This window comes from Ursus maritimus, unplaced genomic scaffold (genome assembly GCF_017311325.1).
Source record: "Ursus maritimus isolate PB19 unplaced genomic scaffold, ASM1731132v1 scaffold_33, whole genome shotgun sequence".
NCBI lineage: Eukaryota > Metazoa > Chordata > Mammalia > Carnivora > Ursidae > Ursus > Ursus maritimus.
The window spans coordinates 12,168,004-12,185,724 of NW_024425897.1; the positions used below are offsets into that span (position 1 = coordinate 12,168,004).

The window sequence follows — 17,721 nt, forward strand, 5'->3', positions numbered from 1 at the left end:
AGGCTTCAAAAACAAGAAATTAAAAGAAATTAAGAAATATTCAGTAAGTATTTACGTGCCAATTTACCAGGCATTCTGTCCACATCGAATCTATACTGGAGCTCAGACAGTAGATGATTCCTAATAATTCCCTGTGGTTTACTTATGAGAGGATCCAGTGGAAATTAGAGGGGAGACAACACCACTTCACAAGGAAAATGAATATAACGTAGAAAATGTGAGCAGTCGTAGGAAATACACAAAGCTGTAGGAGATGTGGATTAAGTCAGTAAACATCTTTCATTTTAGAGGGCCCACTTTGCAACAACTACTAAAAGCAACAGTAACAAAGCCGGGAAGCCATGCCTGTCACACCAGAACTTTATTTCACAATAAATGAACATCTGAAACAGGGGAAGCAAATACAGCAAGCATAATGAAAGTGGTGCTCAGGGGGTCAGAGCCAAAGAAATTCAAGACAAGAAAACGAAAAACATATAAAGGATGCGGTTTGCTGCTCCATTTGTTTTTATAGCACAATGGATGTGGAAGGCAGTGCAGCCCTTACACTCAGGATTTTTTTAATAAACTCTGGTTTTTAATAACCTGGCACACAGCCCTATAATTAGCTGTAATTTACTGAGACATGCAATCTTAAATACAATATAATGAAAACTGAAACCTCAGAGGAAGAATCTGAAAAAAAAAATAGGTCATAAAAATATGATTATTGCTGCAGGAAACTTGTACTCCTTGCAGAGATTAATCTAGAACTCTGTCACATTGACAGAACAGTGGGAAGAAGGAGTTCTGGCCAATCTGGTTGAGTGTGATCTACTTCTTCCAGCTCAGAAACCCTTCCTCTGGGCACACACATCCCAGAAGGCTGCGTACTGCCGAGACCTTCCCAAGACACCAGTGGTCCAAAGTGTCATGCCAAAAGGTTAGCCACCCAGGTGGCCTTTTGAGGCTCCCTTCTGGGCTCAGTAATAGACATGCTGGGATCACCCCACACAGGGAGCTCTATGGAAATTCTACCAAATGTTTCCTAAAGGAGGAAAGACCCATTTCTTGCCTCCTTTCCGGAAAGCATCTGTGGAGCACATCAGATTGTCTCAGAGTTCATAGCTTTTTTTCTTCCAGAAAACAAGACGTGATCCTTCTGGGACCACTAAATTAATAACCCCTGAAATAAACTGCAGCAAGACTTACAAGTTTGTTCTTCAACAGAATAATGAAATTTAAATAGCGAGTTTAAAAACTGAGAACTGCCCTCATCTCTCCAGCGGGAGTCTTCACTGGAGGTTGACAATTAGCGTGAGGCAAGAGGAAACCATATATCCTGTCACAGGACACAGCCCGCAGCTCCTAGCGTGGATGCAGTGTCCAGTAGGGGACTGTGTGACAGCACTGTCAGCATGTGACTGTAAGAGCCCCATCCTTAGATACGAAAGGCAGGGACAGGCCTCCTGCTGGGTGCTGCCTTTCCACAGCACCTTAGTCTGCTGAGGCCCTTGCCCTGTTTAACTGGGGACCCCAACAGGCTCACTGCACTGTTTCGCAGTGACCCAAACACTCAAATGGAACACGGTACAACTGCCTGGCGCCTGTGTATCGAAGGCCTCAGCATCCCTGCTCTCTGTGCTCACGGTACCAACGAAGTCAGTTCCAAGCAATTCTGGGATGTCCATAGGGCTGAGGAAAGAAAGAAAGCATAAGCCCGATCAGATCAGCAGTCTCTGGAGCACTGGGAATTAATCCCAACTCCAGTAAGAGCTAAAAGCGTAGTATAAATCAATGGCTTTTTCATTTACAAGTGACAAAGCTTTGACCTTAAGCCATAACTGAGGCACTCTATTACCTTAAGATTTTATTCATTTATTTGAGAGAGAGAGAGCGAGAGAGACAACAGGAGCAGGGGGGCAGAGGGAGAGGGAGAAGCAGGCTCCCCGCCGAGCAGGAACCTGACACGGGGCTTGATCCCAGGACCCTGGAATCATGACCTGAGCCGAAAGCAGATGCTTAACCAACTGAGCCACCTAGGCGCCCCATTACCTTTTTTAATAATGTTTCCTCGTGGGGCGCCTGGGTGGCACAGCGGTTAAACATCTGCCTTCGGCTCAGGGCGTGATCCTGGAGTTATGGGATCAAGCCCCACATCAGGCTCCACTGGGAGCCTGCTTCTTCCTCTCCCACTCCCCCTGCTTGTGTTCCCTCTCTCTCTGGCTGTCTCTATCTCTGTCGAATAAATAAATAAAATCTTTAAAAAAATAATAATAATAATGTTTCCTCGTGTGCTCTGTGAAAGCCTGGACCCGAGGCACTCACTGATCCATGGTCAAGTAAGTTGAGAACATGCTGTTCCCTGCACCTCGGGAGCCCCAGCGGGTCAGGACAAAGCGGCTCTGCAGCCGGTGTAGCACCTGCCCTACCTGCCTCCTGGGCTTCCCAGAGTCATGTGACCACAAAGGAGCCAGCGTCTTTGTCTTGCAGCACTTTAGAGCACCGGGGGCGGCCAGAGCGGCCCTGGTACAGGAGCAGAGACGACGCGCCTGCTGGGCCATCCCGCAATTCCCGGTGCTCTAGCTATCAGCTCCCTGGGAGCAGCGTGCCAGCTTTTGCTTCTCCATGCGCCCTGTGGTGTCCTGCGCGGGGGTGACTGAAGTACTTCGAGAGACAGGAAAAGACGGAAGGAGAAGAGAGGATCATAGAGTGGGGAGGGGGCAGGCAGAGGTGCTGAGAGGAAGGGAAACCCAGCCCCTGTTCACCTGGGCTCCGCTGTCCGCACAGCTAGGACCTATCACCACCGCTCCTTCACCTCCCACCCACTGCGCCGGAGCTCTTAGAGGGCTCCCAGCCCCAGAGGGGGCCACATGGCCTGCAGCTCAGCACTCAGGACCAGAGCAAGGTCACCTCAAGCCCAAACAGGGACTGGAACAGCCACGTGTCAAGGTTCTCTACTGGCCGAGAAAGGGAGAAACAGAGGAGCGAGGAAGAACCAGAGCCGGCTGCGAAGCGGAGCTTAGCACAGGGCAACGAACAGGCCTCAGACAGCAGGGGCCAGGTCGGGTGGTGGCTTGGCAGCGTAGCCCGTCCCTGCAGACTCCCTACCTTAGGCCAGTAGCCCCGCTCAGCCATCGTCTTCGCCTCCTGCTGTAGCAGGGTGTCGGTGAATTGCTCTGCCTGCCTCGCCTCCTCTTCTTCCTCCTGCTGCTGCTGGTCCTCTTCCCATGCCTGCAGCTGGCGCTCTGCAACCTGGCCACCAAGAGCACAGTCACCCAGGACAAAGCTCCCGGGACAGAGCCCTGCCTCGGATCACAAGGGAAAGCCCGTGGATCTATGCCGGCTGGGGAATCCCAGCTCGAGAACAGTGACGGCATGTGCCAGAGAAGGAAGGGCATTTATGAGATTGGAAAAGGCTCCCGGGTGTGCCCACGTGCTTGGAAGATTATTCTGCGCTCCCTATCGGGTCCTGAACTAAATAAACTGTGCCCCAGCGAGCCAAAGGCTTGCGGACGCAGACAGGAAAGAGAGAGGCCAGGCCTGACAGCCTTGCTCTCACACAGATAGAGGACCTGGAGTGAAGCTGGAACTATTCAGGAGGGTCAGGGTTTCAACTGGAAAGGAAAAGGGGTGCTGCACTGAGCTCACTAATGTGGGCTTCTCAGACAAGGTCCTCGTGCCAGGCCTCAAAAGTAAGTCAAGGGTCTCGGCATCCGTTGCCACACTGGGGAAGGGGCCACAGCTGAGGTTGCCTCCCACCCCCAACCCGCCTGCCAGCTGAGCCCACCTGGGCCTCCAGCTCCCTTTTCCTGGCCGATTTCAGTTCTTCACTCTCCTCTTTCTCACGACGAGCTGACTCCCTTGCTTCCTCAAGATTTTGAATAAGTTGCTCCCTGTGTCTCAGGGACTCTTCTTGGGCCCGTCGGTTTTGTTTAAGCTTTTCTTGTATTTGTTGTTGTCTCCCTGTCAGAACCTACCCGCAGCGGGAAGGCAAAGGGCAGATTTCAGTGCGATGCTAACAGGTACTTGCTCTGCAAGCCGTGGACAGGCCCCAGCCCCAGCCTTGTCCTCAGCCTCAGCCCTGAATACGCCAGGTGAAGGCAAGTCCAGATCGCAGGACTGGCCCACACAGTGTCAGCCCCGCTTCCCACCCGTCCCCACCACACACAAAATGCACACAGACTGTACGGTAGGGAGAGACAGCTGGGCACCGACAAGGTGAGAGGAGGGTATGGAGTTCCCTCCCCAGAGCAGAAACGTAGCAACAAGGTTGTGAGTCTCACTCCCCATCAGTTCTAGAAAAAGAAACCACAAGCCATGCAGATGACCAAAGATAAGAGTCTGGGTCATCCCCTCAACCTTTTGGATTTAAATTTACTGCTTAGAGTGGTAGAAACCTTCTGGGTTTGAGACCTGGCCACAGCACAGGATTACGTCCAGAGCATGGTCAGGCCTCAAGGACCAGGAGCGGTGGGAAGCCACCTGCCACACCCAATTATGCTCCCTGGAGGGGACACATAAGTGGCCACAACGAGGAGGAACATTTTAAATAGGGAAAATCAAAAGGCGCTGTGGAGTATCAGTATTCACCTAAGTGAGAAAGCACCAATGGGAACCCAACTTCCCACGGATTCCAAAATGACATGCACAAAATATAATTTCCATTTTAAACCACTTTAACTTTCAATACGTGGATAATGAAGGCTTTTTCCTAAAAGATTTCCTTTAAAAAAATTTTTTTTATTAAGGAATCTCTACCCACAATGTGGGGCTCAAACTCACAACCCCGAGATTAAGAGGCACACGTTCTACCAACTGAGCCAGCCAGGAGCCCTTAAAACATTTCCTTCTAAATGGAGTATGCCTTTCGTGATCACTTAAATCCTGACAAAGGATATGTTCCTCCAAGAATCCACTTCTGGTTATGCATCCCAAGAAAAAAAGTCCTAAATGTGGAAAATGGAAAGCCTTATGCACTAAGATGTTCACTGCAATGTTTCTTGTAACGCCTCAAAATTAGAAAAAAAAAGAATACCCACAAGAGGGGAGAACACAAACTACAATATACCCACGTGATAATATGCAGTTGTCAAAATATCTACAAGGAAGATGTGACAGTATGTTAGAATGCTTGAGGTCAAACAGCAAAGGTGCAGAAACACACGTTACGCACAGAAACAGGAAGAGTGGAAGGAAATCAAGCAATGATGACTGTAGATGATGTGGGTCTGGGCGACTTGGTGTTTACTTCCTGCACTTAATTTTTTTCTAATAAGTTGATACTACTCTCATAATGACGTTAAAAGTCTGTTTAAGATAACCAGAGAGGCCTGTGTTCCAGAACATTTGGCAGGGTCAGCATGTGCTCGCAGCAGGGATTACCTCGCTCATCAGTCTGTCTCGGGCGCTCCTCTCCCGGGCCCACTCCGCCTCTCTCTTTTCCCACATCTCCTTGGCCTCCTCCCTGGGAACACAGAGCATTTGAGAGCAGGCTCCTTGCCATCACCAATGGCAGAAGACAACTAAAGAATCAACAGGGCTCCGGCACTTCAGGTACACACATCTGTGGGGCCAACCTTCACACCAACTTCTGCACGCAACTCTTCACAGGTGAGAATTACGGACAGGCTCACCGAGAGTATTCCTACAGTGAGGACTTTGGGCTACCTTGTTACACTCCCGCCTCCTTACAAAACACCACTGTGATGACCTGCACCTAGGCCATCTGGACACCAAGGCGACTGAAGCTGTCAGGACCCTGCGGTGCCTGAGCTCTGTCACCTTGCTCCTAGGGTCTCTGCTGGCTCACCCTCCTCCTCGAGTCCCGATGATGTCAGGATTCAATACGATGAGGACGGGAAAGCGCTTTGCACAGCGTTTGACCCACAATCAGTGCTCGATAAATGTTACCTGTTATCTGATTATTTCAATCCCCAGATTAATTTTTAGGATCCAGAACCATCTGTAATAGACCTGAGCAGCATTCAGCATCTCCACAGTTTATAACAATTTCCTATCACATTTCTCAGACCTTGAAGAACAGACCCTTACTCTAAACCCTGATGACTTCCACCTTAAAGAACTTCAGGGAAACACCCCCACCAAGCCAGGTCCGTTAGCAGACATGTGCTCCTCACGATGGGCAGCTGAACAAGGGCAGATGTTTCAGTCACAAGAGAAACCCTCGTGGTGCCCTGTGGGGATGTGAGGGACCAGAGCAGAGGCCAGGAGTGCCAGGCCCACCCAGGTGCCACCTCTTACCTCAACAGCAGCTGCAGCTCTGCCTCCCGCTCCCTCTCCAGCTGCAGCTGCTCCTCGATGACTTGCTTCATCCACGCTGCGTCGGCCAGGGCCTGCTCCCTCTTGGCCAAGTGCATGCGCTGGTTCTCGTCCTCCTTCTCGAGGAGCGCCTGCAGGATGCGCTTGTCCGCCTCCTGGAAGGGAGACGAGGAAGCACAGTGGGAGCGGTGGGAGCCCTTCTGCACCCCCAGCCTCCCACCCCCACAGCCCCTTTCTGCACTCGGCTCTGAGAGCAGACGTCCGTGAGGCTTCCAACGGTTCCCAAGATAGAGGTGGGAAGAGTCAGGGTGTAACCACATAGGGATGGAGGTGAACGGGTTTGCTCGTTCACTCTCCCCGTCCCTGCAACCCCAGCAAGCCCATGGACCCTAACAGGAAGACTGCGCAGCTAGTTCAAAAGAACGAGCTCACTCCCAGTGTCTGCGGTTTACCATTAGGTCACTACGCTGAGGAATGCCACTCCCATTTGTAAAGCACCCCACCGCTTATCTCTCTGGGCATCATGTAAATACATCTAGAAGGATACTGCAGCAGACAGCTCTGGGGAGGGGCGGGGATTGCAGGGGCGATCGAGGGGGGATCTCCTCTGGTGTCTTATTAGAAGAACACACTCAGCGACTGAGCAACGGAAAGCATTTTCTTCCAAAAAGGGTGAAAGAAATGCCAGGCCGACTGACTCACCAGTTCCTCCTGGATCTGCTGTGTACGTCTATTGAGTTGCACGTTATACTGATGTCTCAAAAAGCGTCTAGAAATGAGCAAAATAGGGGCTGCCTTCAGTGTCTTATGAACAGTTAATGGAGGTCAGACAGCTGCTTCCTACAGAGTGTATCCTTTCTGGTTTGGGATACCCATGCAAGGCTGGGAACGGGAGAGGCTCGCCCGCCGGGCCCGGGCAGCCGCCAGGGGCCTTTCTCACACACACCCCAGCTCTGCCTTCTGCCGGAAGGCTGCCATCTGCTTCCTCTCTTCCTCCAGCCTCTCCAGCTCCCACCGCTGCTTCAGCAGATTCTCCTGCTCCTTCTTCAGCTTGGTGGCCTGTGGTGATGAGGACAGTTAAGTCCAATGAAGGTCATCAGAATCAGAGCTCCCTTCCAGTCTTCATCTGCATTTTCAGCAGATACAAGGCAATAGGGCTGGCCTGGCTGGGGGTGATCAGAACCCTCTCCCACTTCTGGGCTCTGAGCCCTGGGCCTGGCTCACTCATTTCCTGCAAGGGCCTGTGGACAAGGCTGAGACCCACACCCCATGCTCCCACAGGACCCTGCACTCGTCCACACCTTACCGTAACTTAACCTGTCTCCCCCACCTGACACAGCTCCCAGGAGCTGTGAGGGCCAGGGCTGTGGGCCCTGCTCAAAGCCCTGTCTCTGGCGCCCAGCGCTGTGCTTGGCATCAAGCAGATAGTGGGCATTAAGGACCTATTTCCTGAATCATTTGGGCCTGAGGAAGGACAAGCTTCCCCTTGTCTGAATGGGAAGATCCAGCCCAGGAGTCTAGCTCAGAGAAACTGCACAGTATTCTCAACCAGCCTCCTGAACCAAAGACCCTCACAGTTTATGCCCTGAGATCCCAAACCTGCTAGCTGGGGAGAGCTATAGCTGTGTGCTAAGTCAAGTCTACTTAGTGCCCTGGAAAATCCAAGTTCACACAGCCGCTCTGGAAACACACTCAAGAGAACAGGCATTCTCTCCATATCATGAACATTCTAGCATCTGAGCATACAACCTAGGAGGATGGAAAAACCACAGCTGGGAATACATGTGAGAAGGGAGAACCCAGCATGTTGCATTTCTTAGAATCATCCGTCCCGCTGCATAGGACCTTTTCAGCACAGCTTTCTAAATGCCCATTTTCTAACAACAGGCGGCTGCAAGAGAGGAGGCCGTGCGGCCAGGACCACGCCCTCACCTCCTTCTCCTTCAGCTTCAGCTCCTCCATCTGCTGGAGCAGCGCCTCAGCCTGGAGTTTGCCCTCCAACTGCCTCCTTTCCTCTTCTGCTTTCATCCGCTCCAGCGCTTCCCTCTGGGCCTGTTCATACTCATTTTCATACCGTTTGTTCTCTTCCTCTTTGGTGGCTTCTTGCTACATGGACCCAAAGGAACCCAGGAGGTCAGTGTCTGTAACGCAGCCAGCAAATACCCAGTTCCCCACCGCTGTTCCTCATTCGGACGTGTCTACGCCAGAGTGGGTCATACCACTTATCAGCCGTGTGACCCCGGGCGAGGGTGTGTCTTCCTGGACTCTATTCTCATGGTGGGAACCATGGGGGTGATGCTTCCCTCAGAGACGACACTGGGGAAATACTCAGCACAGGACTTGGCACAGAGGAGGGGCTCGGGAATGCCAGGGTTCCTTCCCCTTCCAAAAGTCAGCAAAATACTCTCCAAAATTAACCCAGAGGCACAGCTGTGAGTTCACAGAGGTGTGGACTTTTGTCCCCAGAGGTGCTGCTGTAAGCCAAGGTTGAGAGTTTACAATGCCAACTACATCAAAAGAGACGGCCAGCAACAACAGTGACCTTTAAGATGTGCAATCCACCTGCCAGTGACCAACCCTGGTCACCTGTCCTAGGAACGAGCACAACGGCTTGTCGTACATGTAAGAACAACCGCCATGCAGCGTTAGCATGTTACGTAAACTGAGATCAAGTCTATTCCTGGATCCGGGTCATTAACATCGAAAACAAGAAAACATCAAGGCCGTGGAGACACAGCATGCCCACCGCAGCACGGAGGACTAGTTCCCGAGTCATACACCATACCTGTTTTTTTTCTTCTTTCTGCATTTTCCAAGAGTTTATCACATGCTCCTTGTGAAGGGCTGATTCAACCTGAGGTGAGAAGGTGGAGAAGAGTAACTTCCTCACAGGTTCATGTGACATGTACACGCTGCAGGGCGCATGGGCAGCCACCCTAACTACGTGAGGACTCGGGGAGGCCCAGGTACCTTACAGGGGAGCACAAGGTGACCCCAACATGTACACTCTGAATGCCAGTGTTCACGGACTTAAAGAACCAGGCAGTTCTAAACAAATCATAAGAGCTGTAACAAAGGAGAACAAGCTTTTCTCCCGGCACCGCTGGGGTTGAGCAGGAGCCGGTCAGTGGACACTGACGTGGAAAGAGGATCTGAAAGGCCGCTCCCGGCTGTTCCAAAGCCAGCCAGGCCCCAGGGCAGCAGGAGCCGGCTGAGAAGAGACTCGGCCTTTTGCCTGGCTCCCCAAAACTCCCTCTGCAAAGCAGAGTTGTATGAACATGTATTCCCGTAGCAACAGATGCGACATATTGGGGGTGATTAAGAAGAGATTTGGGGGGGGCGCATGGGGCCTGGGTGCCTCAGTCAGTTAAGCATCTGACTCAATCTCAGCTCAGGTTTTGATCTCAGGGTCCTGCGTTCAAGCCCCATGTTGGACTCCACACTGGGCATGGAGCCTACTTCAAAAGAAAAAAAAAAAGAAGAGATTTGGGTTTAGGGAGTCCTTTAGATCAGAAAACAAATTATAGCACTGTCCAAAAGCTTTTGTTTGGGAAATTGTCTATAAAAATTTTTAATTTTTATGTAAACATTTGTAACTAATTTGAGTGTTATTTAAAAAAAAAAAGATTTTATCTGTCCATCAGAGAGAGAGAGAGAGCTCGAGCACAAGCAGAGGGAGAAGCAGGGCTCTTGCCGAGCAAGGAGCCTGATGTGGGACTTGATCCCAGGACCCTGGGATCATGACCTGAGCTGAAGGCAGATGCTTAACCGACTAGGCCACCCAGGTGTCCCTACTTTGGGTGTCCTAAATAAACATTTCTGAGTAAATGACTTTGGAGCACCCACCTAAACCCTCAAATGGCCATGGAAAGCCTTAATGCTAACTGCACAAGACTGCAAAGCACCAGACTGCTCCATTACTTCGTGACCAGCAATTTCCAAACAGAATTAGGAATAAATAAACTCATCCCACCAAACAAAGACACAAAGTTTAAGTTGAAATAAATTATTGACAACATCACTGGTCATCTTCCTCTAGCCCAGTCTCCATGGAATGATGCCACTGAAGCCAGACCTGCCCTCCCTTGCCCCCAGGTCTCGCCCATTGTCCTCCTTTCTCCTGCCACCCCGTACTGGCCTCCACCATCACTGCCCTGGCCTCGTCCCCTCCTGCCGCCCTCCACACTGCTGCCAAAGCCACTGCTTCCTGAAATGCAGCTGGGTCCCGCTGTGCCCCTGCTTCAAATCACCCAGGTGCTCCCCATGCTTTCAGGAGAAGGCCACACAAGGCTGGCTGGGGTCTGGGCCCGCCTGCCTCGCCAGCCTCAACTCCTGCAGTCCCCCTTCCCTCTTTGATGGCACAACCTCTCAGCTACTATTGCTCCCTGGACTCGCTCGGGCCCGATCCTCACTCGGCTCCCTCAATCTGGAAAGTCCTTTCCTCGAAACCTCTACACCATCAAGTTAAAGCCCATGTCCTTTCAAACTTCTCCACCCCAGCAACTCCTCTGAGATGCCTCTCTGACCCCCAACTGAGTTGGGGGCACTGTCCCGATGCCCATCTTTCCGAGGCTGCCCAGCCCACTGCAACCTGCACTGTAAGGAGCTGCCCACTGTCTCCTGCACTGGGCCGCGAGCTCCTGAAGAGTGCGGAGCCCATCTAATCTCCACATGCCCAGGTGCTAGACCGTGCAGCAAATGTTCAGTAAGTGTCGGCTGAACACCAAACAAACCAGATCTGCCTGGTGCATTCTTCAGGTGGCTGGGGTGTTCTCTCCTGTTTCACCCCAGCAAGAGACGCCAGTTTAAAACCAAGAAGGGTGGGGCGCCTGGGTGGCACAGCGGTTAAGCGTCTGCCTTCGGCTCAGGGCGTGATCCCGGCGTTATGGGATCGAGCCCCACATCGGGCTCCTCCACTATGAGCCTGCTTCTTCCTCTCCCACTCCCCCTGCTTGTGTACCCTCTCTCGCTGGCTGTCTCTATCTCTGTCGAATAAATAAATAAAATCTTTAAAAAAAAAAAAAAAAAAAAAAAAAACCAAGAAGGGAAACATGATTTCATCTACTTAGGCAAATCAAAGGTTTTCACCTCTCGAAGTCTGGGATTGTTCTTTTTCCAGTGTTCATATAAAAGTTGTTCAGCAATCTGTCAAGAAAACACAAAGCCTGATGTCACTTTTCAAATCCATTCACAGTTTGGATAACCCCCAGTGGAAGTCAGCTCGGGCTGAGAGCCCCTCCACTGGCTCTCTGTCACTTCCCCTGCCCTTCAGATCTCATGCCTGGGAGACACCAGAATGGAACCAGACAATCCTGACAAATGACTGCCACAATGGTGATGGAAGGGTGCCGAGATCTGATGCTACAGATGGGTCCCAGATGTGACAGTTCTGTTGCAAAAGATACAACAGGCTTCAACACACAGACGGGGGCTCACCACTCCCCACAAGTACTCGGAAGATAAGCTATCCCAGTGCCAAGCCTTTGCAAGACCACGGGACTAGAATAAAGACAAAGGACTCAGATGTCATGATTTAAGGGGCCAAAGAGAATAGAGGTGGCTCGTGCCAAACACACGTGAAGAACAACGGAGCACCAGCCCCTCCCCCTGCTGACTCTGCCATTAACTGCTGGCTCATCAGACTGGAGTGCGCCTCACTGATGGGCTGGGGACACTCCCACTCTGTGGGCTCCTAAGGGGCTAGAAGAAGTTACCAGTTTCCTTTGCTCTTCTCGGGCTGACTGCAGATTGCCGTGCCGCTCCCGGATCCGTCCCTCCCGCAAGTCCATGCTTAGCCGCAGCGCCTCCAGCTCTCTGGCCTGCAGGTCCTGCTCCTCCAGCAGCAGCTGCCTCAGCCTCTCCCGTCTGCCTTCCAGCTGCTTCCTCTTCTCCTCCTTCATCTTCTCACGCTGATAAGCATGCATGCTGGGTGAGAAGGAGCCCTCCCTACATCAGTCGTGCGACAGCCACACGCGGCACGCTCTGCTCTGCTGTGTGGCCAAAGAGGCTGAGGTGGACGTGACATGGTGACACAGGGAAGTGTCTTCTAGCCAAAGTGAAGACAGCAGGTCACCGAACACTATGCATAACAGAATCTTGGTTTCGCAATAAGAAAATGTACAGTGGTCTCACATATGCACGTAGTCACAGTACTAGCTAACATTTGAGCAATTACCATGTACGAGGTACTATATACGTGGATGGCTTCATTAATCATAAATCCTACCAAGTAGGTTCTGTTGTAGCCCCAGTTCACTGAGGAGGCAACCGAGGCTCATTCATACAGCAAGTGACACAGTCAAGATGTCCATCTAGGTTTGTCTAACTCCAAAGCCTATGCTTTTACCCTCCATGTTTTTTACATATATTTCTGCAACAATGGATGCATATGTGTGTGTGTGTATGTGTGTTTATATGTACACAGCTGGGGAAAACTACAGGAGGATCCACATCAGACTGTTAATTGTGGTTCTCTCTGGGGATAAAGGGTCACCCGGGGACTCCCAGATTCTATATATATTTCTTACTGCCTCCTCTTTTCAATGAAAATGTATTATTTCACTGATGATCTTTCTTTTCAATTTTCAGTTGGAAAAACAGGACCATGCAGGGAACCTATGCCGTCCAGCAAATTCCTTGAGAAAACATGCTGTTAAGCCACACTCCCCCCGCCAAACCCCCTTCGGAGTTCTTAAAGCCACATGCCCTGACCAACAAGTGGCTTCCTGTCTCTGTCCCCCTAAGGTCACTGTAGTTACCTCCGCTGGTAGGAGGTCCTGGAGCTCCATTCCGCCTGTTTGGAACTACAGATATCAGACAGCCTGAAGTAGCGGCTGTTCTGGTCCCACTGCTGCCGAAGCTGGGCCTCCTGCTCTCGGTGTCGCTGTCGGGCCGTCTGCTGGTCCAGGAGCCTCCGGCTGCACCAATAAGAGGGCAGCGTGGGGAGGGCCATCTGAGGAGAATGGCAATGGGAGGAAGATGAGCCTGCTGCAGCCCCCTAATGAGTGGTCCTCACCTCTGGGCTAGCCCCTGGAATCCACCCCACTCCAGACCAATGACATCAAAAAAGTCTCAGTGCAGGATCCCAGGCATCAGCATTTTTCAGATGATCTGCAAATCATCACTTTAAATAAGCTTGGACTGCACGCAGCTGTGAGCCAAACACCATCAAGGGCGCTGCAGCTGAAGACGGGGCATAGCAATGCCGGCCCAAACACTAGGGAGCTTCGACGCTCTCCACAAAGTAACAGGGACAGTAATTTCAGGAACATATATATGTGCCAAGCTCTTGACATATATGATCTTTTTCATTATTATAATCACCCCGTAATTTGATAGGTGAGCAAACTCAAGTTCAAAATGGTGAAGCGACTTGCCCAAGACCACAGAGCCAGGAAATAGAAGAAATGAAAGGGCTGGGATCCTAATTCATGTCATTGTGAGACCAGGGCATGGGCTCTGTCGACAGCAAGAGGCTGCCTGTGAGGACCAACATGCCCTGGCTCTGGCAACCCCCAGGGAGCGGCCCAGCCCAGCTGTCACAGCTGGAAGTATTTTGGGTTAGCATGGATGACACATCCCTCAATTTACAGATAGAGAAACTGAGACCCAGAGAGTGTGCCGGGTCACGGAGCAAAATGGGAACACAATAGAAACTTGACAGTAGAGAGCAGTCTCACTCCAAGCACCTCTCCCTGACCCCAGAGCTGCCACGATGGGCAGGGTCTACACAGTGCCTGGCTAGGACAGAGCTTACGGAACGTCTGTTGAATAAGCGGATAGGTCTGGGTCCAGGCCAAGCCTCAAGCTCAGCGCTCAGAGCTGGGTGAAAATAATCTACGTCTGTGGACCAAGTTTAGCCTGCAGGCTGCCAGTTTACAACCTGTCTTGAAACCGTGGCAAGGTGTACGTAATTTTTTCCTTGCTCTGTAAGCCGCCCGCGGAAAAGCTCTGCGCCAGGAATCAAGAAACGAGACTCCGGTCCTGGATCGGTCGCATCCTTCTCGCAGCCCCAACGTCCACATATGACAAAAGGGGTTGCAGAGCAAGGCGTCGGACCCAGAGCCGCAGACACAGTGGGTCCCCGGACGTCCGCCGCGGTTCCCGCCGCGCGGGGCCACTGCGGCCAGGCTTCGAGGGTCCCGGCCCCCACGCTGGCTCCGGCCGAGCCCACCCTCCAACTCACGTTTCTCCGCGCCCCGGAGTTTCCGAAAAGTGCCCCCGCCGAGCTCCCCAACCAAACCCGGCCAGTCGCGCGGCCACCCTCTCCGAGCCCTGCTGCACCAACGCCGGCCGTTTCCCCGCTCGTTGCCCGGGGCAACGGACGGACAACGGAGCGCCGCGAGGGCCAAGCCGCTTCCAGCGCGATACGGAACATGCGGAGAGAAAGGAGACTGTGTTTTTTTTCTCTAGCGCCCTCTCGTGGGGGGCGGGAGATCAACCGCAAACGTCGCTAGTCCCGGAAACAGGAAAGAATGAAGGTGAAGGAATCCTCACTACTCCGCAAAATTAAGGCGGGTGGTTACCTGGGGGGGAGAGGGGATGAAGGTGAGGGTTGGGTGGGGAAGGTCAGGGAGACACGATAGGGGAGGAGACTATAAGTCAGTGGTTCTCAAGCCTGGCTGCACACGAGAATCACTTGGGGAGGTCTTAAAAGTCCAGATGCCTTTAAAGAAGAAAAAATAAATAGATCCACGTGCCCAGACCAAACTCCAGACCAATCCCATTAGGTCCTCAGGGCGTGAGAGGTTGTCTCAGCTCCCCAGGCGCTCTCAGCGTGCAACCAGCTGGGAGAGAGAGCCCGTGGCCTAAGTGGCTACCAGTTATTGGTAACTATGTCTTTAGCTTGGTGGTGGGTTCAAGGGTGTTCATTCTATTGGTGTTTTAGGACTCGCATGGATTATTTTATGAATGAGAAAGATAATAAAGGGGCGCCCCCCTGGCTCATTCGGTAGAAGCTGCGACTCCTGAATGTCAGGATCGTGAGTATGAGCCCCATGTTGGGCATGAGGCTTAGTTTAAATTTGTTTTCTTTTTTAAATTTTTTTTTAAAGATTTGATTTATTTATTTGACAGAGAGAGAGACAGCCAGTGAGAGAGGGAACACAGGCGAGAGAGGGGAGTGGGAGAGGAAGAAGCAGGCTCCCAGCAGAGGAGCCTGATGTGGGGCTCGATCCCAGAACGCTGGGATCACGCCCTCAGCCAAAGGCAGACACTTAACGACTGAGCCACCCAGGCGCCCCTAAAAATTTTTTCCTTAAATAAATAAATTTACCTTAAAAAATAATAAAAACGACTTTACTCATTCATCCTCTTTTCTTTCATTTTCCCATTTTTTGTGTTTAATTCTAATTCCTCCCTTCATTCTTACTCTTTTGTCTGTTTTTTTTTTTTCCCCCTGGGTGCAGCATAGCATCTTGTTGAACATTTGGGCCTCTATTCCAGCCTCCAGCAAGCCAATTGTGGGGTCACTGCTGTCTGGGAAATGAGAGTGGTAAAGTCATTGAACAGAGAGACCTTTAGACCAGGCAGCTCTGATGCCTTGCTAGCCTAGCAAGCAACCCAAAACCTAACCCAGGATCAAGCCTGGCTGCACACAAGAAATCTGAGAAAATTTTAAGTTTAAAATTTGAGAAAAATTAAACGTAAGGACAACCAACCACAAACAGCCACCCAGCCTTTCCCAAGTACAGCAACCGCTTAAGCTATAGCCAATAAAGTGATTTTCTTGCTTTGCTTCAGCCTCTTCTCTGTAAAAAAAAAAAAAAGCTCTCCCCCAGGTCCTGCCTGCTGGCGCAGAGCTCCTACCCACCTTTGGTTTGGTGCTACTCAGTTAAAATTGATATATGCCCAAACAAATGCTTGAAGAGTTTAATGTGCCTTGGTATACCCTTTAACAAGAGTATCAGCAGCGCTGTTTTTTAGAGTTGCCCTTGTGAGACGAAATTAAGGGGTCAATGGAGAGCGCGCAGGAGCGGAGCACCGGGTACATCTCACGTAAGTACTCCTTCTTCCCATCTCCCTTTCCTTGACTCTTGCTGACTCGGAGTCTGCCCTGCCCCATGCATGAGATTCCCCAGGGTTATCCTCCTGTTGGTCCCTACCCCTTTGGCCAAGCTATGGCCACTTTTCTATATTGTGTCCCCAATGGGCCAGGGAGGCAGCTACCCACCAGGGTCAGCCCCGCAAAAGAGCCCAATACTTAAATGCTTGCTGATGGGTCTCTCTGAGTGTGGTAGGAAGTTCAGAAATATGTGAATTGGGTAGGGGGAGACCTGGCTTCGGTCCCAATTTTGTGCCTCTTGAGTGAGTCCCCTCTGCTCCCTGGGCCTTTGGTTTTCTTATCTGTGTCATTGCCTTAAAGGACCAAGGGGGCTCCAGGCCCTAGGGCTTGGCTGGAGTCCCCAGTCCTCAGGCCGTGGCCTCTGGGCCTCTTCTGCTGCACAGCCACCCCATCGGCCCCCACTTACTCAGCGTCTACCCTCATGACCACACAGCTACCTGCAGCTCATGAAGCATCTTTACAAGTATCTTTTCCTTTGTTCCTCTCAGGACCCCTGTGAAATATTGTTCCCATGTTATTATTTTTTTTAAAGGTCTTATTTAAAAAATTTTTTAAAGATTTATTTATTTATTTTAAAAAGAGAGAGAGCATGCACACATGAGCAGGGAAAGGGCAGAGAGAAAAGGAGAGAATCCTCAAGCAGACTCCCTGGTGAGTGCAGAGCCTGGCGCTGCCACACGGCACCCCAAAAGATTTTATTTTTTTAAGTAATTTCTACACCCAACTTGGGACTCGAATTCATGACCCCGAGATCAAGAGTCGCACGCTCCACTGACTGAGCCAGCCAGGCGCCCCTTGTTGTTCCCGTTTTAAAATGGTCTAAACTCAGAGAGTGGCATCTCCTTGCTCAAGGAAGGTGGTAGAAGCCCCGCCCTGTCTGATTCCAGGGCCCAGGGGCCTCTCAGCAGGGATCACCCCCTTCCTTGTCGTCCTCCTGGCATCTAGCACAGGGTAGGCCCACCATAAGTATTTGTTGAGAATGAATGAGTAGATGCCCTGCTTTTGAGTCTCTTCTTCTCCAAAAGGAAAAGGGAAGCATAATGTAGAAAGGAAGCAAAAAGAAAGAAAAAACCGAACAAACATTATTTGAATACCATTTGCCGATGCTTTGGGATGTGTTTCCTCCCTTAATCTCCCTCCAGCCAATGGGCATCCTGCATTCATCCCGTACATAAGGGAACTGAGAGCCTGGAGAAATCAAGCCACTCTCTTGAGGTCACACAGCAAGGACTGTGTGAACTGGAATTCACACGCAGCCTCCAGGAGCGCGTGATCCCTCTTCAAACAGCTTTTCCAGGAGTTTGCGACCTGCAGGTGTGGCTCTTAAAAGAGGCCAGCAGATGTGGACCAGCTGGGCCATTTAAAGAGTTCAGCAATCTTAACTATTCAGTGACAGA

General features: G+C 51.2%; 1 protein-coding gene across 2 annotated transcripts; it reads right to left on the reverse strand.

Moving 5' to 3' along the window:
* Window positions 1-346: 346 nt before the first annotated feature.
* LOC103678291 (trichoplein keratin filament binding) lies at window positions 347-14,606 on the reverse strand. Of its 2 annotated transcripts, XM_040619794.1 has the most exons (13): window positions 14,447-14,606; window positions 13,020-13,213; window positions 11,976-12,186; window positions 11,350-11,406; window positions 9,047-9,115; window positions 8,194-8,367; window positions 7,208-7,320; window positions 6,964-7,030; window positions 6,244-6,416; window positions 5,365-5,446; window positions 3,770-3,955; window positions 3,091-3,234; window positions 347-1,674 (listed from the first exon to the last, which is right to left on the reverse strand). In XM_040619794.1, the coding sequence occupies exons 2-13, from the start codon at window positions 13,211-13,213 to the stop codon at window positions 1,642-1,644; spliced, it is 1,503 nt and encodes a 500-aa protein (XP_040475728.1). In that variant the 5' UTR covers window positions 14,447-14,606; the 3' UTR covers window positions 347-1,641. The 2 variants fall into 2 exon arrangements, with proteins under 2 accessions (XP_040475728.1, XP_040475729.1); XM_040619795.1 differs by lacking the exon at window positions 14,447-14,606 and having other exon boundaries at window positions 11,976-12,170; window positions 13,020-13,195.
* Between the last annotated feature and the right edge of the window lie 3,115 nt (window positions 14,607-17,721).